Source organism: Gasterosteus aculeatus, chromosome 12 (genome assembly GCF_964276395.1).
Source record: "Gasterosteus aculeatus chromosome 12, fGasAcu3.hap1.1, whole genome shotgun sequence".
NCBI lineage: Eukaryota > Metazoa > Chordata > Actinopteri > Perciformes > Gasterosteidae > Gasterosteus > Gasterosteus aculeatus.
Genome location: NC_135700.1, coordinates 21,640,694 through 21,665,347, shown reverse-complemented (window position 1 = coordinate 21,665,347; position 24,654 = coordinate 21,640,694). Strand labels below are relative to the sequence as shown.

Genomic DNA, 24,654 nt, shown 5'->3' with positions numbered 1-24,654 from the left:
TGGTTGGAAACGGTGAACCGAAATGTGTGTGATATTTGTGAGCGATAGCAGCTGTGAGCGAGTTGTTGTGGGTTCACCACTGTGCTCCTTGACTGGAATATCAATACATGAAGTTGGATGGATTTGCTTCACATTTGGTTTGGATCACTGTGGTCCTCAGAGGACGACTCCTTCTGCTGTTGCATCCGCCTCCATCATCGGATTTGAAAATGCAGGTTTGTAATCAGATAAGTGCAAAACTAATTAAATTGGTATGATGCTTAGCTGTGCTAATTAATGCAAGAAAGCACGCTAATCTGCAAAATTCACCACTTTTACATGATCATGTCAGCTATTATCACCTTTGCTCCGAAGTAAAGCTCCACAGAGCAGATTAAATATTATGTATCAAATGTTATGTTAACATGCTAAATCTGTGAATAGAATCATTTTCATCCCGAAGAAGAAACCAGTGACATTACAATACAGGAACGGTCGGTCAGGTGCTAAGAATACTCCTTTCAGTAGATATCTCTGCAACACAATTGATAGATGTCTTAGATAAACCGTAATCAATAAAAATTCCTGTCAATTCTGGCGAGATCTTACGGAGTGCACCCAAAACCGTGCAATTAAAAACGTATTTTTACATTTGACCGAATGCTGGTGCAAATTCCAGTATTGGCATAACCAGATTAAATTACCTGTGTCCTTATCTTTAGAATGCATTCTATTATTGCATTAACTCCACTTTCCGGGCTTTTCACAACAGATCCATAAGCTTGATGATGCCATCGAGGCTCTCGAGTTCAATAAATCAGTCTCGCAGCTGTTTCCCAGCATTTTTGAGGGACCTCTCACTCTGGTACATGATGTACTGCAAATCGGTGTGCTGCACGCAAATTCATTTAAATTGCAAATTGGTTGGACATGAAATATGCAGGCTCCTCTTGTCACAGCGAGCGCCGTTCGGCAGCACACGGTGTGAACCAACAAACAAGCTGCCTGCAGGAACGTTCCAATCGTCTTTCTTTTCAATCTCCTCCTCTTTGATCGTGATTTCCCTGCAAACAACCAACAGCGTGTAACATTTTCAAAAAGCCGCGATGCCTTCAGACATTTAGCGGCTCCGGGTAAAAGTTGATTGACAGGTCAGAGACGGGACTTATTGTCTTCGGGTAATATCTTTCCCGTCATTGTTTAAAGCAGAGTCTCGTCTAAAAAGACAGGAACAACAGAGAAAACAATAACATTTATTTATTGATTTATAGGTTATACATTTCATGATATAATAGCGGTATATTATTATTGGCAAAGATAATATAATCCAATTGCATTTCTATACATAAATACAAAATCTGAGGTAGGGCCTCAAAGATTGATGACAATGAAAATAAATACATTTCACATATATGATATATCTCCTTTTCTTTTTTATATATTTCACACATATATATCTAATCTCTATTTTCAAATGAAAAAGATGTCATGGACTGTTGGAGGCACATTTCTATATCCATAGGCAGCAGTACCTCACATAGTACACGCAGAAGTAATGACATTACTCAAGTAATTAGAAATTCAACCTATGCATTCATAGGTGAGACGATAAAGTGCCAAAAAGACACGACATGAATTACAATAGGAATACTTTTACCATATGAGACAGACGATGAGCTATTCTGTGGTGTTAATTTCAAAGTACATACAATATTATACCATTAGAGGACATCTATAAGGCCAATGGTTACCTGAAGATGTTTTGTAACATATTGGCAAACATCGAGGAACACTACGTGGGACATGAATGGCAGTATCTCAACCTCCTATACGCAGATGACACATTCCTTTTTTCTGGGTTTTCCGTTTTCACTACAACCGAAGTTAAAGTACTTTTTCTTTGGTTACCTTTACTGCCCAAAGTTGACTTGCAGGCAAAGCAAATTTTTTTCTGTTTTTTTTTTTTTCCTCGTCGTCCTTCTCAGTAGGAAGTACAACACTATGTTTCTTAACATTATGTAGAACGAAAAGCTCCCTGACAAAAACATGCACAGACTTATACTATTGAGAGAGAAGGGAGAAGGGTTCCTATACATGGACATCAGGTTACAGCAACACAAACTGCACATGCAGGCTCTTCAGTGTAATATTTTATGACGCAACGTGGTTTAAACTGAATCCTAAGCAGTTTTTTTTTTCCGTTTTCGTTTTCGTTTTTTTTCCTCAAACTGAAAGCTGAAAAGCCCAGTAGAAATGGACAGACGGGACACAGAACTCATAGCTATTCATCTCTGCCCCTCAAGGAAATCATTCAAATCTATCTCAGGGAACAAAAGGCTCATTTAAGTCTCACTCCAAAGAGCTTACTGTCCACTCAACGCCAGCACAGGATTTTAAATGCCAGCCTGCTCTTTCGGCCCTGCTCTCAAGCGCCTGCCGTACTTTTTTTTTTTTTTTTTTTTTCATTTTCAAAGCATACCAGTATTAAGAGTTTTACCCAGCTCGGCTTCACCACTGGTGGTCTGAGATCCTCACGTCCATCACAGAAGAGGTACGCATCGGGTCGCGGCCTCCACAAGGAAAAGAAAAATAGTGTGAATCCCTTCTGGTTCTTTCAGCGATCTACCGTGCAAACATCCGATCAGGGAAAACTAACAGAGACAAACGCACACGCGCACCAGCATACACAGACACACACATTGCTATCACATTTAAACAAGTCTTAGCGAAAGCAACACCGTGGAGCGAGCGAGCTATTCAACAGGGTTTTGTGCTCATCAATCGATTATGCTTTATTAACAACTAAAATCATATCCGTGCTATTTCCATTGGCAGGATGGTGAAACGGCGTGGCTTATGGCGCGTTTCCACCGAGCGGTACGGTACGGGTCGGGTGGGTACCCTTTTATTTGTGTCTCCACTGCCAAGAGTTGAGAATGGTACCAAAAATCCGAACCGTACCGTACCACTTTTTGGGTACCCTTCCGTTGGGGCACCTGGCACAGTTGTCTGGTACTAAAGGGCCGGAGCTAGACTCGCTGCAGAGCGTCGATTGGTTGAAAGAGTGTCGTCGTTTGCGCGTGCCGCACGGGGAAAGACAACACACGTAACACACCTGCAGCATGTAGCCTTTGCTCAAACAAAGATGGTCGTCTCCTTGTGACAAACAGCCACGTATCGAGAAGCAAGAGCAGGATCGGCTGTATGTCCTCCGTTGTTGTTAGCGGTTAGCTTTCAGTTTCCGCGCGATCGAATGACGTCAATCTACTTTCCGTCATATACCGCGCCTATCAAGTGACGTTATCACTACTTTCTGGAATACACCACGCCTCTTAAGTAAGGGCACTGTTGGCGGTGGAAACGCTCGCCAAATCATGGTTAACAGACCCGACCCGTACCGTACCGTACCGCTCGGTGGAAACGCGCCATTAGAGAAATGCTTAGAGACACTAAAACTACTACCGAGCAACTGTAATTGCACATACCTGCAACTTGCCTTCAAACCACTCGTCGACGTATAGTGATCGCCTGCAGTGTTAAAAGCGAAATAAAACCAATCGTGACTTTGCGTCAACATGCGTACGCGTCAATAAGTGGTCAAAGTGTGGAAAGGACTAATTGCCCGTGAGTGGCACCGTAGTGTTGCTGCGCGGGTAAGTGGTTGGCGGCCTACAGAGCGAAGGTCGGCTGTCTGTCACGTCCCTTTTAAAGAGGCTGCAGAGTGTGTGCGGACGAAGCACAACTTAAAGGGACTTTTATAGTTTTAATGCTAGTACGCTGACACGTTGTCAGAAAGCCTTTTCAGCCGATGTAAAATAAAGCCGGTCGGCGTGTAGACGGGCCAGCAAACTGGCTCAGCTGCCAACTCGACTTAAAGGAAATAAAAGGCTATCAAGACATGAGATTTTCTAACTTACTTACTTACTATGTCACACAAACCATGATACTCGATTTAGCATTGCGCAACGCTCGTCCAAACGAGTCAAGACACTCTTAAAATCATCGCAAGGCGCGTCCACGCAACAGCAAGCAAAATGCAAAGTGAAGCAGTACTTTGATTAGCATCCTTTGCAACACACTCGCACCTTGCTTCCACTGCAGTTTAACATTAACATGGCTCTACTCTGTGTTTCCTATGCACTGAATGCTGCTATTCCTGCAGCTACCGGGGTAGCCCGCTGGAACGGAGTATACCTGAGACCCTGTTTTTTTACGCGGACATACAGAGAAGCAAAGAGGCTTTTGTCTGAAATGGCAAAGAGGTCTCCGGAGGTCTACCACAAACAACAAGAGACAAAAGTACACTTCCAGGGAAGAGGGCGGCCATTTTCTACTCTAATCTTCATCTACTCACGCATAGCAGCTGCTCCTAACGTGACGAGGGCGCCGACCACGCGCACACACGAAGAAGAGATTCTTTTTATACGCAGTGTCCACTTATTGCACAGCTAGCAAGAGAAAAGTGGGATTCAAAGGGACGTGTACACACTCACACTCTAACTCTGCTCTGCTGAAGGCTCTTTATATATATATATATCAGTATATGTATGCTTTATTATATATTATATATATGTATATATACATATATTTATATATACATTATAGTGTTACTCTACTGGTGTGATGCACAAAGGTGGTTTTCACAGATGGTTTTCACAAACTCACAACACATACGGAGATAAATACTGCGTCAAAGGTTTATGCACAGAGCGGCAATCGGGTCCGGCTTTCCCGCCTTAAAACGCTGGAGTGGCCACGCTGGAGGAATCTAAGAGAGGAATGTGTCCTTTACATTCTAGGACACGTTGGGGGAATACAACTCACTAGACGGACAAAGACGGAGGGTTATCGCAAACAAAAAAGATAGGTCGAAGCTTCTCTTATACTGCAGAGGCCTCCAGGCCAACGTGTATCCACTGAACGTGGTAATCCGGACGCATTCGCTACTCTACTGGCACGTAGGGGGCACAAATTGCTGATATATCTATTTTGTGACAAAAAAGCAAGAGCGACTAAGCGGTAGCTACAGTGAGTATATATTTATATCGTTGGACAGGAACAAAACGTGACACCGGGGCTTTTTTTTTTTGTTGCCTTTTCTTTTTCTTTCCCAGAAGCAGTTGAAATTATTTGCGTTGCCGTCTGAAGCTTCTCTACGCAGATGGAACAAAACGCCCCGTGGAGCTGCTTGAACCGCTGCCTCTCTGTTGCAAAATTTTCTTTTTTGTTTTCCTGTGTCTGCTCGCACCAAGATGATTCATTATCCCTACTCACAAACATGAGGGCGCACGCGCACACACACACACACACACACACACAAACATACAAACACACAGGACTCCAGAGGGAGCAGCTACGGTGGGTTTAATATTGCAAGTGCAGTCTGAGCTGTGTCCTTTTATGACACAATTTTCTCTTGGAATAAAGATCCCTGGGACGGGTTCTGAAGTGATCATTGGTCACGTGTGAGTGTGTGTGTGTGTGTGTGTGTGTGTGTGTGTGTGTGTGTGTGTGGATAGGTGTCGGGTAGGGTGCAGCACCGGGCGGCTGCTACTGGTAGGAGCCCAGCTGGAAGTCCTTGGGGGGCAGTTTGAGGCCCAGCGAGTTGGTTCCCAGAGGGTCGGTCATGTTCTTGTAGCGTTCTCCGCGGTGCTTCATCAGGAACGGACCCCAGTCGGGCTGAGGGGAGCAGACCAGCTTCAGACGCTGCGAGAGGAGACAAACAGGGGGGGCTTTTACGGGAGGAGCGAGTGAGGGGAGAGGGGGGGGGGGGGGGGGGTTAGGGTTGGTTGTTGAAGTTCTCTGCATATCACCACAAACTGCTCGTCGGGATCTCCTTCCCGGTGGGCGGGTCTTCTGCTGGGGGACCCAGCGGCGGATTTGGTCCGGTTCGGCACACATGATGCGCTCAATATTATTAAGCTTACTTAACCATAAACACTCTGCATTCAAATTGTCACTTCGAGTGAAGAAGGAAAAGTAGTAATCGGCACAATGCTCTTAAAGGCTCCTAAATGGAACTAAGTACTTCCCAGCTTTTATTGTTTGCATCAAGTCTTATGTGTAATCTGTGAAGCACTTAAGGGCCCCTCTGGGTCTGAAATGAGCTATAAAAATGGATCGCATCAATAGCTTAACGTTTGTTCAAGGTGGAGCTTCCAATTCTATTATAATGCTGGATGGTTTTATGAATAACAATTTATCACATTTTAAGTATTAGATTTTTGTCAATGGAATCTCACTGCAACACAACCACAACATGTGTATTGTACTTTGTGGGTTTTTCCTGTCCTATCCAATCATCACAACAGATCGATATCTGGTCGGGGTTTGCTATTTGGGGGGCCCCAGGCCGCCATAGTAAGTCTGCCCTCTGTTTTCTCTCCCTTCTGCTTCTGGCGGCGAGCAGCCTCCGCGCGTCGACCGTGTGAAGCGACCGCTTAAAGTGGAAGTTGTCTTAATGAGCGGTTTCTCGAAAAACTCCATCAAGTGCAGCACTCACATTTTCAATTACGGTTAAGCTTGAATATCCCCTCGGCCGCAGGTACGAAACAAACGCGGTTGTTGGCAACTCTCCCCCTCCACGAAGTCACACAAAAGCATGTGTTGAGGAACGATGACCAAGAATACGTTACATTAGGATTCGGCAGACGGGGACGCGTGAGGGTAATCTGAATATTCATATTGGACTGACAGTGATAAAACGTGTTTACGCCTAGTTTACTCTACTCTTAAGTCCTAACGAACGGCTGCTAACGAACGGCTGCTAACGAAGCAACGAATGGCTGACAAGAATAATGTAAAAATGACAACGTGTTTGTCACAGTCAGAGGAAGAAAAGAGATTAAAATGTGCAGACAGCCTGTGAGCGAAGTGAGAGCCACAGAGGGTCTCGGTCGTCATCATCATCATCATCATCATCATCATCCATTAATCTGGGCGTTTAGAAGGGAACGGAAAAATGGTCAAATTAATACTCAGCCGGCAGTCCGCCTCTCCCCGCTAACGAGCAGAGGGTGAGGATATCGATTTCTCCGACAGAGTGTGCGTGCGCGTGAGTGCAGAGGCGACCAGGGCGGGTCGGCTGCTCACGGCTCTGTCTCCATCATTACCTCTCCGAAGGTGCCGGGGGCCAGGTACATCTTGATGAAGAACATGATGGGGATCCAGATGACGGAGCAGATGACCATGAGCCAGCCCATAACCATGGACCAGTTGGGGTAGGTGTAGTCCTCGTACGTCATCCCCTTCCACTGGTACAGACTGAGTCCCAGGATGCCCTGCACGGACCGGGGAGTCCAGGGAAAACGCTGTCACGCCTTCAACAACGACCGTAGCGTTGTGCACAAGCTTATTCTCTCAGAGATTTCTATTCGATGGGGCTTCTGGGGGCCAACAGACGAGCCACCCCCTACTGGCCATTAGGGAGAATGCAGGTGTAAAGCAGTTTAACACTAGTGAAGCCATTTGGAGTGAGTAAGTTCTTTGTGTAAGTTCTTTGTCTGGAGGTCACTATCAAGCTGAAGAGGAAAATCAAGAGGAAGATGGGATAGTTTTAACAAACTGTCTGCAAGCTGTGTTGCAGCTTCATGTTCCTCATAACTCCCACCGCTACATGCCGGACACACACTTAAAGTTTACTCAAGTTAAATACAAGTAATGTCAGTAAAACCTCATGATCCTTCGCAGAGACCAAATACTCGCCCAGAGGTAGCATGAAGCCAAACTATGAAACCAAATTTGAGTGATTGCTGCTGTGATTAGTGGAAAGAATAAAAATGACTGTAAAACCTTGACACAATGGCCGACATTTTTGGACTTTGGTTGCACTAAACAAGAACTGTTTGGTGCGTTTCTTCCCAATTAGCTGCACTGAACTCAGTCAGAAGAAATATCTAAAGCCCTGTCCAATGTTCCCTAACAACTAGAGGATGGACAACAGTGTGAATGAGATCGTCCTTTTTCACTTTATGGGCAGAGAGAACAAAAAAGGGTTTGGAATGGAATATACCTCCTATCTACAGCAAATGTGTCTGAGACGGATTAGAATAAATGGAAGAAAGTGAAAACCAACAGAAAAAAAGAGGAGGACAGACAGAAATAGATTAGCTAGGGGTCGTGCATCAATGGGCTCCCCGAGGAAATCTGATTTCTCAGAGAGAGAGAGAGAGAGAAGCCGGTTGACAACGCGATCCTGTAGATACACGCTCTACAACATCAGGAGAATACGTCCCCTTCTCACTCAGAAGGCAGCGCAGGTACTGATTCAGGCTCTTGTCATCTCCCGCCTGGACTACTGCAACTCCCTCCTGGCAGGTCTCCCTGCCACCGCCATTCGACCTCTGCAGCTCATTCAGAATGCAGCAGCTCGACTGGTCTTCAACCTTCCGAAATTCTCCCACACTACTCCACTCCTCCGCTCTCTTCACTGGCTACCGGTGGCCGCCCGCATCCAGTTCAAAACACTGGTGCTCACGTACCATGCTGTGAATGGATCGGGTCCAGCTTACATCCAGGACATGGTCAAACCCTACATCCCAACCCGCACTCTCCGCTCTGCATCTGCAAAACTACTCGTCCCTCCCTCACTGAGAGCAAAACACTCGACTAGGTCTCGACTCTTCGCTGTCCTTGCGCCGAAATGGTGGAACGCGCTCTCTGAAGACATCAGGACCGCAGAGAGCCTTCACATCTTCCGCCGCAAACTAAAGACACACCTCTTCAGACTCTACCTCGACTAAAGACTAACAAATTGCAGCACTTAAATTGTACTTGTGACGTCACTCATCTATAGCAAATTGTAAATTCGCTTATTTGAGGAAATTGCACTTTCTTGTTTCTTGTTCTCCTGAGTTTGTACCCTATGGTTGAATGCACTTATTGTACGTCGCTTTGGATAAAAGCGTCAGCTAAATGACATGTAATGTAATGTAATGTAATGGTTGACCAGCCGGCCAGACTGCAGTTCCATTCGTCATCATCACCTCTGCTTTAGAGCAGTAGTTTCCATTAAAATAACTAACATGAATGCTGCTGAACGCCTAATCATTAGACGTTACAGACTAACACACAGCCCGTGACAGCAATTGTCCCTTTCCCAGAAAAAAGACGTAGACGCGTTGGTAGCAACGGACATCACGCCGACTACTTGGCAAGTTACCAGGCAGTGAATGGAAACATTTTAGGCCGCACGCATGTCGAAGCCGGGGGCGGAAAGGCTAATTCTCAGCGAAACAGATTTGGGATTTGTTGTATTGGACGATATGAATAAAATTTGTCTTGATTTGTCAATGTGCGTTTTTGTGAGTGTGTGTGTGTGTGTGTGTCCAAGGCTGAATGAGATGAGCCAAAATAAAAGTACCGTCAGAATGGTGGGAGTCACAAAGGCCCAGCAGATTCTCCAGAATCGGTTCGGCTGGAAACCAATCATCATTTCAATGTCATCGCAAAACCTCTGCAGACCTGCAGAGACAAAAAGAAAGCCCGGGCTTAATAAGGTCCATTAAAAGGGTAGACAGATAGAGACCGAGAGAGAGGGAGAGAGGGAGAGGGAGGGAGGGAGGAGAAGGCCCGGGAGCAGATGGCTTCATTCCTCTCTGACTTTATTGACGGATAACATTGAGTGACATGAAGAGTCACACAATCACTTCAACACGTCACCTGAACTGATGCTCTGACAAACTGGAGGGATCGGCCTTCCCGACACACACCTGAGCTCTGTGTGATGCGTGTGAGCGTGCAACTTACGCGCATCACACCAGAGACCCCAAGTGGTCACGGCTGGAATAACATGTACCTTTATACATATAAAGGCACATCGCTCTGGAGGGGGGGGGGGTCATTCGCTGTTTGAGGGCTCCCTCGCAGACATTCTGAGCCCTTTATGAACCCTGAGGTCTGCGTTCCTGCAGACTCCTGCTCGTGGGAATTACGTCAAACGCAGCTTTACCACGGAGATGTTAAAAAGTGTTGATTGGAAAGTCAAGACACCAAAACCGGTATTTGTGAAAGATTTTTAATGAGCTCTCGAGACAAATTAAACCTCTGGATTAATTAGAAAGATTTAAACTCCTAGACTGATGAAATTACTTTACGGTTTAGCAAAAAAGGTGAGTGGGTCACTCGACTGAAGCGCACGTGTCGAAGGCAATTCGTCAGTCATGAGGAGGACTGTGCAGTGTCTGTAGCTGTTTTAAGAGACATAATCAAAGGTGTGATCGAGGTTGTGACATCGGATACGTGGATGGAGAAGCTGCATTTTTGACAGAGGTCTGGCTCCGAATGCTGTTTTGGTCATTCCTACATGATGGGACGTGGCACGAGCCCCTTCAGACTTGTTAAGATGAGGTAGAACGATAAAGAGCGGTGGAGCGGGAGCAGCTTCACTCACCATACAGGTAGGAAATCCCCACCAGCTCGCAGATGGCGATGATGACCAAAGAGTAGGAGGCTGCGAAAGTGTCCACCAACTGCAGCATGAACATGCCGCTCTGCCTCAGACACACAAACGCAGAGTCAGCGAAAAACAATTCAAGGCTTCATAATCTTACATAACTTTCCCACTGACACGGAGAGGGGGGGTGTCGCATTCGTGTGTCCCTACCTCTGTGATCATGGGAAAGCCCAGGAAGAAGAAGCAGAAGCAGCAGACCAGGGTGAAGAGGGGTTTGTGTTTCCTCAAGTATTTGGGGAACTCGTCCGACACGGAGGTCACGATGGTCTCGATGGTGGCGAACTGGGGGTGGAGAAGAAGAAGAGGGAGGGAAACGAGCCGGGGGGGAACGAGGGATAACGGAGGGAAAAGGTTTAAGCTCAAACAGATTTGTTATGGGAAATTTTGTGACTTCGTTTTTATATCTAAACAGTTCTGCAGATCCAACGGCGAATCACTGAAAATTGCCGTTTTCACCGACAAGCCTGCAGTCGGCGGGTTCGCCTCGTTTCAATGGTAGCGGGGCCGCTGTGGAAATTCAGCATCCAGTGTTGTGAGCCACGTGTCTTCCACTCATTCTATATCAACTTCTCCCACTGGTTTTACATCCCGGAAACCAGTGCGCTGCTTCACTGAAGCAACAGGCTTTTACTGGAACTCAAATGACAAATATCACAGTATCTAATTATCATGGCCAAGGCAGGAGAGACAACGCGACGGGGAGCAGTCCACATCGACCGCGTTGATTAGGTTGAATGTTGACTTTCTTTTTAATCTCCAATTTGGTCTCCATCAAGCCTTCGCTCAGGGGTTGATGGAGCTAAATGTTTGGCAGTGGGTTTATCTGATTGCAGCTTCAACGCTGCTGAAAACAAACAAGAAATATGAATGTAAAGTGTATTACTATCATGTTATACATGCAAATACATCAAGCTAGTGAGCAGTAGTACTTTAGGGAATAAACATCTGGGACTATATTTTTAGTTAATGAAATACAGATAGGATAATGAAAATTATTTGGGGCATTTAATGACCTTTTTTGTATTGTATCATTCAAAAAGGCAATTTTTGGTTTGCTCAGAACGCGTCTTCGTATCTTCACGGGGGGGTTAGAACCAGCAGCTGTCTGATGGGGATTCTATTATTAAGTCAACACAACGTCAGAAAATAGGGGAACATGTTTACTAAAAAGCAGGTACTTTAATTGTATTTAAACTGCTTTACATCAGCGTTGTTGACTTTAAGGTCAACTTCACTTCACTCACTGCAGTCACACAGTGAGCTCACTTGAGCTGAAAGCCGTGCCAGTGGGTGGTGCGTGCGGGTAATTAGGTTAATTAGGTCAATATGTGCAGCGGTTAAACGTAGCTGGATGCCGCCGCCTGAGTCGAGTGTTTGTTTTACAGACTCTGACATGAAGGTTGCTGATGTTATGAAACTTGAAGCAAAAAAAAAAAAAAAAACACTTTTGAAAGTGAAGGAACACCATCGTAACTTATGATGAATAAGATGACTTATATATTGATAAATAGAAATCAAATGAACACGCATAATTCACTCGGACAAAACCAAGAAAGGATTATACCCAACTCTGCAGTTTCCAGTGACTTTTACAGCCTTTATCCTCCCACTATGTGGGTTCTTCCCCCGATAGAAGGCCTCACTCCAGCAAAAGGACCATGTATGATGCAAACAGATCCTAATGGGCGTTTACCGCCCGCACGGCTCGCGTTAGCGCTCACAGTCGGGACCACAGCGTGCATCCACAGCGGGGCGTTAATACATCCACAGCGCGTGATTGGACGGGCTTATCACAGCGCTGCGATACACTTTTACACATTTATCTCTTCTTCTTTTTTGTCAGAGCACTTGATTTATGGATTTCTGTGAGGATGTAGAAACATTTTATTTTATTTTTTCTTAAACATTAATTACCCGCCCTAATTTCAATCTCTCTAAGGAGACAAACAAGTGTCGGATTGCATCTTTGAATCTGGCACACAGAGAAGGGAAGAAGCATTAGTTAACCACATGACTAAACATAACCACATAACTATAGACAAAAAAACGCACGAGAGCACACACACACACATACACACACACAGATGGAGGGAGCAGTGGTTACCATGGTATCCAGGCCAAGAGTCAGGAGCATGAGGAAGAAGATAATCGCCCAGAAAGGAGACAGTGGAAGTCTGGTCAGAGCCTCAGGGTACACCACGAACGCTATGCCTGGACCTAACACACACACACACACACACACACACACACACACACACGTAAATGCAGGTGTGCACACGCACGCACACACGTGGGGTCAAACTTTTTGGGTTGTGCTCTGGTGCCTTACCTTCATCTGCCACCTGCTCTATCGGCACTTTCAGCTCATGCGCCATGAAACCAATGACGGAGAAGATGACGAAGCCAGCGAATATGCTGGTGAGGCTGTTGGTACACGTCACTATGATGGTGTCACTGCGGGGAGAGAGAGGGGGGAGACAAGCAGAAGCCAAATGAGCACAGACCGGCGTCAGGTGACTGAACATTGGCGTTGGCACGCGCTGCGTGTAATATGTGACGGCACGATGGCGCCACCTGGTGGCTGGGATACAAAGTGCATAGAGAGGTCTGTGAAAGAGCGCCGTTTTGCTAATAAGCGCAAAATGCCCCGTCGAAGCAACTCATTTGTCAGGCTGTTTAATAGAATGTGTGTGTGTGTGTGTGTGTGTGTGTGTGTGTGTGTGTGTGTGTGTCTGTCTAATTTGAATTTGCAAATAATTGGTGCTTAATTGAATGTATTTCCATAGCAAAACGTTTAGCGTGGCATTGGGGTAAAGATATCTATACGTATATATATATATATACATATATATATATATATATATATATATATATATATATATATATATATACACCTATATACAGGTATAGTTAGTATATAGTATGTATGTATATATATATATGATCATATATATACATATATATATTATCTTACACATGTAGAAAAACCTCAAAAACAAGCCCTGCTTAGATCTTTTATTTGATGAGGGAAATATATTTCTGCAAACCACAACAAGTCCACAGCATTTTATTTCTAAACATGATTCCAACATTCCAACAAGAAATGACCTATTTTGTGCATTCAGGTGTTTTCAACAACAAAAAAAGTCTTCATATGTTTTGAACTGAGAGAATGATGTGTGATAAATAAAAAAAACAAGCCTTCGGGTGCGAGGAAATGAGAGAAACGCTGAACATCTGGCTGCAAAGTGACATTTATTATTGACATTTCTATCAGATTTGCAGTGTCTACGGAGAGACAGTTTGAATGCGTGTGCCAGAAGCATGGTTTACCTTTTGTGTGTTTACCTGTAGCAGTTATTGTGGAACTTATTGTAGGAGGAGAGAGTGATGAGGCCTCCCCAGGCCGCCGACAGCGAGAAGAAGATCTGAGTGGCCGCGTCCTTCCACACCTGATGGATGAGGAAGAGAAAACAGCTGCAGGTAAGAAGCAGGAGAGGACGGAGCAAAGCGGATTCAAACGTGTGCGCGCGTGTGTGTGTGTGGGGGGGGGGGGGGCGTCGGGTACCTTTGCGTCATTCAGCTTCTCCCACTTGGGTGTGATGAAGTAGAGGATGCCGTCGAAGGCCCCGGGGAGGGTTATCCCTCTGATCAGCAGGATGACCAGCACTACGTAGGGGAACGTGGCTGTGAAATACACCACCTGAGCAGAGAGGAGACCCGAATGAGAGAGAGAGGAAAAGTAATACTCGTTGTAGTTATTGAAAATCTGAGGTTCTTTAGAGAAGCAGCGACCTTTATAAATGATAAAAAAACACGTAGCAGTGCGTCGCTTTCTTTTCATTCTTTTTTTCTTCCTTCTACAATATATTCTATATGTCTTTAATATTCCACAAATAGCGAAAGCACCCACTAGGATTCATTTTCATTTTATGATCCAGCGTCCCGAATGCGCTACCAATAAAGCATTTCTGCAGCCGCATAATAATATAACAGGTGACTCACTCACTCCCTCCTAAAATGGAAAAAAAGGAAGTTTTTCCGATAGTGAAACAAGTAAATCTTTTGGTGTACTTTTTGAACTGTGCGAAGTGAGGTTTCTAAACCGAGCCGCCGTGTGTTTCACATCCCTGACCACTAGAGGGCGTCATTACACAAGGATTTCTTTAGAATGTGATGATGTTTCCTTCCTCACAATCAAAAGAAGAAAATAGGTTCAGGCATTCCTACTTTTCCCTTCCCGTACAAATAAAAAGTATAAGGTTGTTGCATCCAGCGTGAGTTTCATCTCACAATCCCCCGCGATGTAAAACTAAGAGAAGAAACCCTGCTGCCTGAACACGAGATATGAAAGGTTTCAGTTAAAAAGGGACTGGAATCGGAATCCAAACATAAACTTGCTCATCGAATCAAATTTTTTTAGAAAATAAAATATTAAAAGAACACAGGTGTTGTCTTTTTACTTTCTTATTTTAAAGATCACTATTTTCAGGCCTTGAACAACAACAAAGGAACAGAGTGGAGATTCTAAGGAGATCTATTGGCCCGAAATAGAATATAATATTGAGCAATGTGGTTTTTCCACATGCCTGAAAAGGAGAAGTGTTGTCTTCTCATGAACTTTCCTCTGAGCAGGGGAGGGAAGTCCCTCACATGCTGGATCTCCTGCAGCTCACCACAAAGGGGCTACGAAACCAAAAAAGAGGCGCTTCGTGCGTTCCGTTACCTTCCCTGATGACTTGATCCCTTTGGCTAGAGAGCAGTAGACGATGATCCAGGCCAGCAGCAGACAGCCGGCCAGAGGCCAGCGGATGTCTCCCGGGTATTCGATTCCTTTAGAGATGTGCAACACATTGTACCTGCAGGTGTGATAGAAACAGCAAAAACACACAGCTCGGTAATCTGAAACACCAGAGGTTTCCAACGCTAATCGGTCCGTTACACTTCATCGTTCTGCAGACCGTAGCGTTGTTTTTTCTCATGGTTTTGTATCTCGTTGAGTGGCAGCTGTAATGTTTGAGCGTTTTTAACTGAAATGATATGGAATCATTTGACAACGATGGCCAATTACGCACTCATCTCAGGAGAAGTTTTGGCGATTTCATTGTTTATTAAATACCAAAATGCACAGCTTCTTCTCTGGAGAGCGGAGAAGCTGAACGGGAGAGTAACTGAAGAAATATCTGGTTTTATACCGTAACTGTTGAAATACAAAGAACATTCTAAATTCACATTTTTGTTCCTCGCGTCCTTTTAAAAGGCCACAGGCTCTCACACTCACTTGAAGTACTCCTCGCTGGGGCTGACGTAGGTCTTGTTGACGTCTACTGTCATGTTCATGAGCTTGGTCAGGTTCCCCACGTTGCTCGGGGACAGACAGAAAGTGGAGTTCTTGATGGAGGTGATGTTTCTGTCCCGCAGGATGCACGTGTCTGTTCCAATCAGAAACCAACACACGTCAACTGGGCAGAGTCGCGGCAGAGTGCCGCTGTGGGGACACGGCTACTGTCCGCACAGCTGTTCACACTCAGAGCAAAGCATGCTTTGGGGGGGGGGGGGGGGGGGGGGCAACAGATGGATCTGGTGTTGGAGAGAGGAGAAGTCGACAGCAGGCCCGCCTGGGGACTTCCTCAGTGACCCAGAGGCCAGATGTGAATGTGAACAGAAATGCTTATACCGAATGTGTGCTTCAATTCAGATGCTGCGGGAAAGATTAGATAAGGAAAAGCTGCTTCCCTTTTGTCAGTACAATTTTTCATGCAGACGCATCAGGGTCTGAAGACCGTATAGCTTTCTTTTTATATAACATACATGCTTCAAATCCATCTTTTTATTGCATTTTAACGCAGAAAAGGTTAAATGGCAATACGTGTTCTTCTAAATTCGTAACAAAACAAAACAAACTTTTTCAACAACTCAGAGGCAGAGAAAAGTGTTTTATGTCAAAGCGTAATATCGTTTTTACACAAAAATGAAAATCAACTAAACATGGCATTTATAAAATGTATACTGTGTTAAATGATGTCGACGTATTACGATATGTCATTTTGCATGATTGCTTCATTGACCATACCCGTGAAACGATATGGTTAATGAATGGTTGTGAGGCGCCTGCAGTTGTCGGGGCGGCCTGCAGGGGGCGGTGTCGGGGCGCACTGCAGCACTGCAGCAGTTCAGACTGTACAGTAAATTTGTCAGACAAGCAGTTTTTTGTGCTGAATTCACAGAACCGCTCGGCGGGGAATATTGGAGGGAAAAAAAACGTAATTTCGATATTCATTCAACGCGGATCGACGCCAAAGCCCTTCCCGCCAATTTGCCTGCATGTGAAACCGTGATTTCTTTCAAGGAATATAATTTTAAAAAAGCTAACAAAGACTGATTCTGCTGCGCACTGCAGCGTTCAAGTATAAATTACCACACGAAAAGAACAATCGAAAGTAATGTCATATTTATCATATAAGTGTAATCTCCCACACGGGGGGCCTGAGTGTCCTGCGTCAGTTAAAATAAACCACGTGCTCCGAATTCAACGTGTATTTTATTTTTTTTTGGGGGGGGGGGGGGTGAAAACACCGCATGAGATCACAGGTCAGGATTCATTATACTGCAGGACACCTCGGCTCAGGGAGTCCTGACGCATTGCGCATTGTGGAGTGTGCGCGCGTGTGGGTGTGTGTGTGTGTGTGTGTGTGTGCGTGTGCGTGTGCGTGTGTGTGTGTGTGTGTGTGTGTGTGTGTGAGTCTCACCTAATAGCAGCATGTCTTTGTCCTTACATTCCACCGTGTTCCACTCATTCCTACAGTGAGCCCATGGCAGTGAGCCCTTCAACGAAGCGAACAGGTAGTACAGTGTCCAGCACATTATAATATTATAGTATATGGCTATCAAGACAGATATTATCAACATGGCAATCCCGCAACCTAAAATAAATAAATGAGACGAAATATATAAATTACTCTTAAGAAAAGTGGAGAACTCTTGATAATATCATATGAGGTTTATTTTTGAATGTTCTTTTAGTCATTTTGTTTCTGTTGTCGTGGCAGTTTACCTTGCAAAGCTGGGATGCACTTCCACACTGACACGGGGCCCTGGCTGGCAAACTGGCCCAGGGACACCTCCAATAAAAAGATTGGGATGCCGGCGATGCCCAGCATTGTCAGGTAGGGTATCAAAAAGGCTCCTGCGAGGAAAGGAAACGGCAGGCTGACAGAGGGAACTTCAAGGCACAGGAGAGCCGGAAATACCGGCGCTGTGTATTCAAAAATGAATAAGCGGCTCGCGTCTGTTTGCATTTTAAATAACGCACATGGTTGGGATCATTAGCTGTGTTTATTAATGATTTAAAAAAAACATAAGTGAGGTGTAAATGGCTTCAAGCAATGCTGAACAAATTATTATTACATGCTTGCATGATGATTGTTGCAACGTATCCAGAGATTTTACTATAAATTCCAATTTCTATAAAGTTATACAGCTACTTTAATGCTAATAGGCATTATTCTGGTGTATTTTTCTTCCACTTATTTTAATCATTTTTTCATGTGAAAATATTCACTTAAAAAAATATCACCTCAACATCCGTTTTTTTTGTTATTATTCTAATGCAAAATGATCTCCTGGTCAACGGCCTAACTGGAGGGAACTGGTGGATCTAAAACACAATAGAAAATCATTTCAATCCTTTAGAATTCCTTTTTTCCGGATGTGTTTTCGTTTGTTTCTGTGTCGGGGATTAAAAAGCATTGACCTATATAAATCTTACCTCCACCGTTTTGGAAGGCAAGATAAGGGAACCTCCACACGTTCCCCAGTCCCACCGCGTAGCCAACCATGGACAGAATAAAATCCATTTTATTGGACCAGTTTCCTCTGGCCTTATTCTCATCTCCCTCCTCATCATCATCATCATCGTCAGCCTAAGGGGAAAAATTATATTCATTCTCTTAAGTAAAACCCGTAGCCCACATGAAAAGTTTAACCAATTAAATAAATAATACAATGCCTCAATCTGGATCTGAAAGGTGGGAAAACTCAACCCAACAACGACCAAAAATATGCAAGTATTTTTTGAAAAGCACACATGCATTTTACTAACGCATAAAAAATCTTTCTTTTAAAAAAGAAGAGAAATGTTCGGGTGCAGTTTCCTTTTTTATTCCCCGTCAAATATAAGTGTCTTCTCCATAATGATCATTTCGTTCTCCGTTACAGAGGTGTTTGCATGTCAGAGATCAGCAGCTTTCCAGTGACAAGCCTATGTGTCAAACTCCTATTCAATAGGCCCATTACTGCCACGAGACCGCATGAAAGCGCCTCTTAAATCTAAGACGTGGTGATTAAAAGAACGCTGCTAATAGTCCACTTAAATAAGGAGAGCAAATACCAACAGAAATGCACAATTATCCTACAGCTGCACAGCGGGATGTGAGCAGATCCATGAAAGGAACTGCATGAATCCTCAAATGCATAAACAACGCCACGCATGGGAATCTGTGCGCGCGCGCGTGTGTGTGTGTGTGTGTCAGTACGTGTGAGAATGTGTGAGGGGGGGGGGGGGGCTGCCCTCTGCTGACTATCTGCCGGGTAACACCTGGGCTTCAGGGCCATACCAAGTGTATCTGCTGGGTGCAGGGGGGCACAGTAATATCATTGATTTCCCTTTATCACAAATTGTGTTACCAGCGTGACTGTGATCAAAAATCAGCACGAACAAATCACCGGTTTATACCGTAAAAAAAAAAAAAAAAAGACAAAACAAAACACAAAATAGGTTGTCTCCCCCCGCCGCTGGCTGCTGATCCACATGCTCGGTTTGTTTTTGAATATTTCGCTGACGTGGCGGGTTGGCACTTTTGGATCCCCGCATGAAATAGCACGCGCTGTTATTTACATGCACGCATTCAGCTTTTACTCACGTCGGTCTACGGACACATTAAACCTCTGCTCTGTGGGAATCTTAATTGCAAAAGAGGAAGGAAATAATCAACTCACCTCGCGTCTTTTCGTTCTGTTGAACACATGTTTTGTCTTTGTTTATACATCAGAATAATGAACGATCGGTCTATTCTATGACGTCGTGATCGACGTGAATATCGGGCCACGCGCTCCTTGCTGATTTCAGCACGGAAGTCGTCGGGCTGAAACACTTTATCAACACATCTGTGCAGGAAACCAAACCAAAGCAGCCTGCACGTTGATTTTCGAGGGACGCCCCCCCCAATCAAACATCTGCAGCCCTGATCTACTTTAGCTCCGCATGGCGGGGCCAGAGCTCCCCCAGGGGGAATGGGGGGGGGGGGGGGGGGGCACCTTCTCCGCTTTGGGGTTAATCCAGTCGGCGACACGCGACAAACATCCGCGCCCGCCTCCAGCCGCTGTTCGTTAAGGAAACGGTTCATTAAAGCTGACTTACCCCCGCCACGGCGCCGGGCTGAACAGACGTGTTCCCATCTGTCCCCAGTACGATGGTGGTCTGGCTCATGGCCGTCCAGTTGCCCACGGCGTTGTTCTGCTCCGCGGCGGCCCGCAGCGGGTCGCCGTACTGGGCGGCGGGCCCTGCGCGGGCCGAACCGGCGGAATCCTTCCGGAAGGCCGAGTTGATGGCCACGGATCCGGGGGCCGCCGGCGCGGCGCTCTTAAACGTCCCGTACGCTTTGTTGCTGTCCAGTTCCCCCGGTTTACTTTCCGTGTTAGAAAAAGTTTTGCTCTCGTTGCACGGAGGAGGCGGCTGCGGCGCCGGGTGATGGTGCGGGGTGGCGGGAGCGCACGCGGCCGCGTTGTCCGGTCTGTTTGCTGTAAATCCCGCGGGTCCATCGGGCTGCTGCGTCGGGATGTAGCCGGTTGGAGCGCCGGCACCGGCCATCTGTTTGGCCATTTCTCTTTGGTCAGAGAAATCCTGGAACGTGGGAGCGACAGATCAGGGGGACAAGATGCAGCAAAGCGGCGGAAAGCATGAAGCCGCGAGGCTGCCGCGTTAATGGGACTGAAAATGCTCAATTGTCCTTTTTCTGCAGCATGTTCTGGTTCTGGCTGCGCTATAGCTTCAGCTCACCGTCCACCGGGTGTGTTCGTTTATGTGTGTGTGTGTGTGTGTGTGTATGTTGAAGGGAGGGAGGGATGGGGAGGGGGGGGTGCTTTGCTTCTCCAGTTTTCGCTTTCTGCAAGATTCTTTAATTTTACGCCCCATTTCCCCCCTCGTGTCATTCAGCCACACGCATCCACTGATTTTATGGGCAATAGACAAGCTGCTGCAGGTCTCTCTGTGGCTTCGCTCTCCCCGGGAGGCATGCAAGATCACCGGCGTTACGGTAGCGAGCGGACCCGGGGCAGCAGAATTACAAATGAGTCCCTGAAATGTTTAGCTGTGACGGGGGCGGGAAAGCAGCTGGAAAAACATAAATAAATAAAAAAATGATTAATAATAATAATAATGAAAAGAAGAAGTGGGTCACTGGTCTATAAAACAAAAACTGCAATTGATTAAAGCTTTGATATATACAACTTGTGAGCGAAAAAAACAAGTACACTTGGTTGTAATTATTGAGCCTTAAATAACAAACCAATCATTCAGATATATGAACGGTGGTCTGGAATGCACCATTTCTTCCCAATTTAAGCTTTTTAAAAGTCAGGATTCAGATTTTTAAAAACCTTGCCGGGTGACAGAATCTAAAGGGAGAAAAAAAAGTTTTTATCGTTGAGCCTCAGCTGCATTCCAGCACCACGGACAGCACCACAGCGCGCCAAACTGCTTCAAAAAACACAAGTGTCAAGTTAATGTCAAAGTCCAATAAGACCATGTAACCACAGAGGCAAAAGGGAAGAAAGTGTTTAAAGACACTCACCATTGTGTTGCACGTGTCTGCTGGCGGACTGGACGCAGCTGTGAGGAGACGAGGAGAGGACTGGAAGCGGACTGCTTGTCGCCGCGCGCGAGCACAAAGTGCAAAGCTGTCCTCGAGCTCCGAGGGAAAGTCCGGATTTTGCGTCAGCGCTGCGCAAGGTGCCCTTCGCGTGACATTTTCTTGATAATAGGAGTTTGATAAATCATTGGCTTGGGATTCGGATTTTTAAAGGGACAACCGGAGCCAAGACGACGTTACGCGCGTATGTGCATGCGTGCGTGAATTGCGTGCGTTGCGGTTACGCACGGCATGCGTGAGCGCTGGACGGGCTCTCTCCGAAGCTGATTAATGCGCTCGTCTCTGGGCACGTGTGGAGGATGCTTTTACACACGTGCATGAACGCATCCCGCGCGAGCACACGCTGCTCGGGTTGGGATAAAGAGTTCCAGGTTTAGGCTTTTATTGTTTTATTGAGTATCAGTCTAAATAATGTTCGCACTGTGCTCCCGAGTCGAGTTTCTCTGCTACAGTAACAACTACAGGAGCCGCTCCAGGGGAAGGAGGCATTTGCGGTGCACACGCACGCCTCTGGGTTTTTGACAGAAACGCTTCAGTTTAGACCTTTGAAACGCACACAAGAACACAAATACGGCATCAGTTGGAGACGTGTTCATTTCAGTTCAGAAACTGATGCCATTACAAATATAAAAACATGTATTCATATTATTAATATGTACATAAGTTGTAGAAGTTACATTTACTTTTAAAAAACCACGTGCCGTAAATGGGCTGAACTATAAATAGTCTTTTGGGTGGGTTTTACGCACAGGACACGCGCGCCCATGCTCAGAACGTACCTTGTGCGTCACCGATAGGAGCATTGATCAAGAAAAAAAGAAGAAGAAGTGGGCGAGGTCTTCATGAAGCTACTCATTTGTTAAAGGCTTACGCAAGAGACGAGCCCCCCTCCCTCCAAATCACGTGTGTCACGAGGGACCACTGGAGCTGGACCGGGAGCAGCGACAGTGGAGGCGAGAAAAAAAAAGGTGCCATAGATTCTAAAACCACTGCATTGCGCATACCATCCTCCAGGTCTTTAAACGGAGAGGGACGTCCCGAGTGGGATTCATCCAAAGGCCGCAAAGACGCCTCGGTGGTCTCATCGAGTAAGGACAACTTTAAAAAACGTTTGATATAACGAGTCAGAAGACCATTACACAGAGAGAGTGCACGCTTAGATTATAAAACAGAATAAACACGCGCAAGGAGGCCTGCATGATTAACACAAACACAGGACAGAAAATACTTTTCGTGCGGGGTGTTTGATCTTGACGCTTTGCACCAACGTTGAAATGTGTTAATAAACCGAAATAGACCATGTTTGATTGGCTGAGTCGCCACTGGACAAAAAGCTCATAACTGACGTCCAATTATAAAGAGTTTCAGCGAAATCGGCCCTTTCGTTGCTTAGCAACCACTTTGTATAGCTAGTTATGGCAAAGAAACAAATAGGGCCGTGCCCAAAACATAATAATAATAGTAATAATAATAAGGATTAAAATGTATAAACGTGTCTCAGTCATTTATCACCATCCTATCATTTATTTATTCTTTCATATTTATGATCTAAAATAATTTTTATTTTATGCCAGATACTTGCCTCCCATTAAACACTGAAACTATAAAAAAAATAGTCAAAACCAATGGTTCTGCATTTTAATAAACTAACACACAACTCAAATGAAATTGTTGTGAAGCCAACCGGGCTTTGAAGCAGCCTCCGTGCCGGACCGGCTGCGCTCACACCGGGACTCGGGCCCGTCGTTCGATCCCCAGAGAAAGAAGAGGCTGCAGCGGGAACGTTTCCCGCCGCCTCGGCTGTAATTGCATTGTCAACAGAGAATAATCGTAATTGATTTCTGCATGTCTACCAGACACCGTGAACGCACGCACGCACGCACGCACACCCAGCTTTTCATTGCAAGAAGAAAGATGGGTTTTCAGAGCTTTACACACGTGCAGTAAAACAAAGCCCACGTGGCTCTCTGCTGCAGAATGTCTGAAACGAAAGATTTAACATTTTTACAAAGACTCGGCTTTCATTTTTAGCTCCCCCATTTTTAATAATTCTCTCTTTTTAGGAGAGTAATCCCCGATCAGGGAGCTGAAATAAAGCGGAGGGGTTTTTTTTCTCCCCCTCGTGCTCGTTATTTACACGAGCTCGCGTAATTAATTGATCACTCCCACTGTGGCCTGATTGATAAGGAGCTGCATCCATCCGAAGCGCCTGGAAAGCAACGATTCAGCGCGAGGGGGTCACCCAGGGGCCCCACGGCTCATCATCACCATCATCACGTACACTTTAAACTCATTTTTCGTTTTAAACCGAACGTTTAAAAAAATGATTTTACAGGCTGCAAGTCAAGCCTGTAAATGTTACACCAAAGAAGCGCACTGTTTAAATGTTGCATGTACAAAGTGTCTGTTCATGAAAACAGACAGAACTTTAAAATCAGTTTCTTTGCTAAGTGCCTCAGGAAACCGATGAAGTGAACACAAATAACATTTGCATTCTGAACAAACGCCGCTTTTTAAAAACATTTTCTATTCGTTTCGTGTGAGCGAACACCCTATTTTTGTGGTCAGAGCAGACTGGATTAATATAAAAGCAAAGAGGACACAGAGGCTGTAGAAATACATCAGAGGAGGCGACTGTCAGATCACCAATAAGACAGCCCCTCAGTCTCCTCCTCCTCCTCCTCCTCCTCACAGACCACTCTTTCATCATCTCAGACAAGAAAACTTTAATTGTAACCAGAGCTGCTTAATGAAGCGTGTAAATAGGCTTCAGTCAGCCTTTTTAAAGCTTAAAATTCATCTCACATTGTCCCAGTAAACTCACGGAAGACGGATGACGATGTGAGATCTCACGTGGCTCAAAGGAGGACAATAAGGACGAGGATGTGCAGGGACATTAAGAGAAATACTTGGCATAAGCACACAATCCTTCCAAAAAGGAGAGCGGGCGGCCAGATCCTCAAAGTACTTTTTCCTTTTGTTGGACATTTTGATCAGTCGGGGGGACGCATGAGCGTAATGGTGCGCGATGAACGCCGTCTCACCGACCGAAATGTGAGATGTTTTATGATTTTAAGGACTAAAGACATTTAAGGTTAAAACTGGATTTAAAAGTTTGGGATTTTCAGACATCTTACGGGCAAAGAAGCTATTTGGGACATTGGGCTTTATCAATACAACTGACCTGAGTGCATTCATGTAATTCATACATGTAACAGACATATATAAAGAATCATTTTCAAGTTTAATCATGTTCAATTATGCCGAAGTAAACTCACTCACAAGGGGAAAATA

The 24,654-nt window shown here is 45.3% G+C and overlaps 1 protein-coding gene across 2 annotated transcripts; it reads right to left on the bottom strand.

Annotated features, from left to right (window-relative positions):
- Positions 1 to 1,218: 1,218 nt before the first annotated feature.
- slc6a5 (solute carrier family 6 member 5) lies at positions 1,219 to 21,630 on the bottom strand. Of its 2 annotated transcripts, XM_040165832.2 has the most exons (16): positions 21,283 to 21,630; positions 19,851 to 20,333; positions 18,201 to 18,354; positions 17,487 to 17,618; positions 17,182 to 17,355; positions 15,714 to 15,864; positions 15,159 to 15,291; positions 14,001 to 14,135; positions 13,781 to 13,884; positions 12,762 to 12,886; positions 12,537 to 12,649; positions 10,583 to 10,714; positions 10,370 to 10,469; positions 9,341 to 9,441; positions 7,092 to 7,259; positions 1,219 to 5,685 (listed from the first exon to the last, which is right to left on the bottom strand). In XM_040165832.2, the coding sequence occupies exons 1-16, from the start codon at positions 21,283 to 21,285 to the stop codon at positions 5,530 to 5,532; spliced, it is 2,364 nt and encodes a 787-aa protein (XP_040021766.1). In that variant the 5' UTR covers positions 21,286 to 21,630; the 3' UTR covers positions 1,219 to 5,529. The 2 variants fall into 2 exon arrangements, with proteins under 2 accessions (XP_040021766.1, XP_077941891.1); XM_078085765.1 differs by lacking the exon at positions 21,283 to 21,630 and having other exon boundaries at positions 5,195 to 5,685; positions 19,851 to 20,438.
- Positions 21,631 to 24,654: the final 3,024 nt, after the last annotated feature.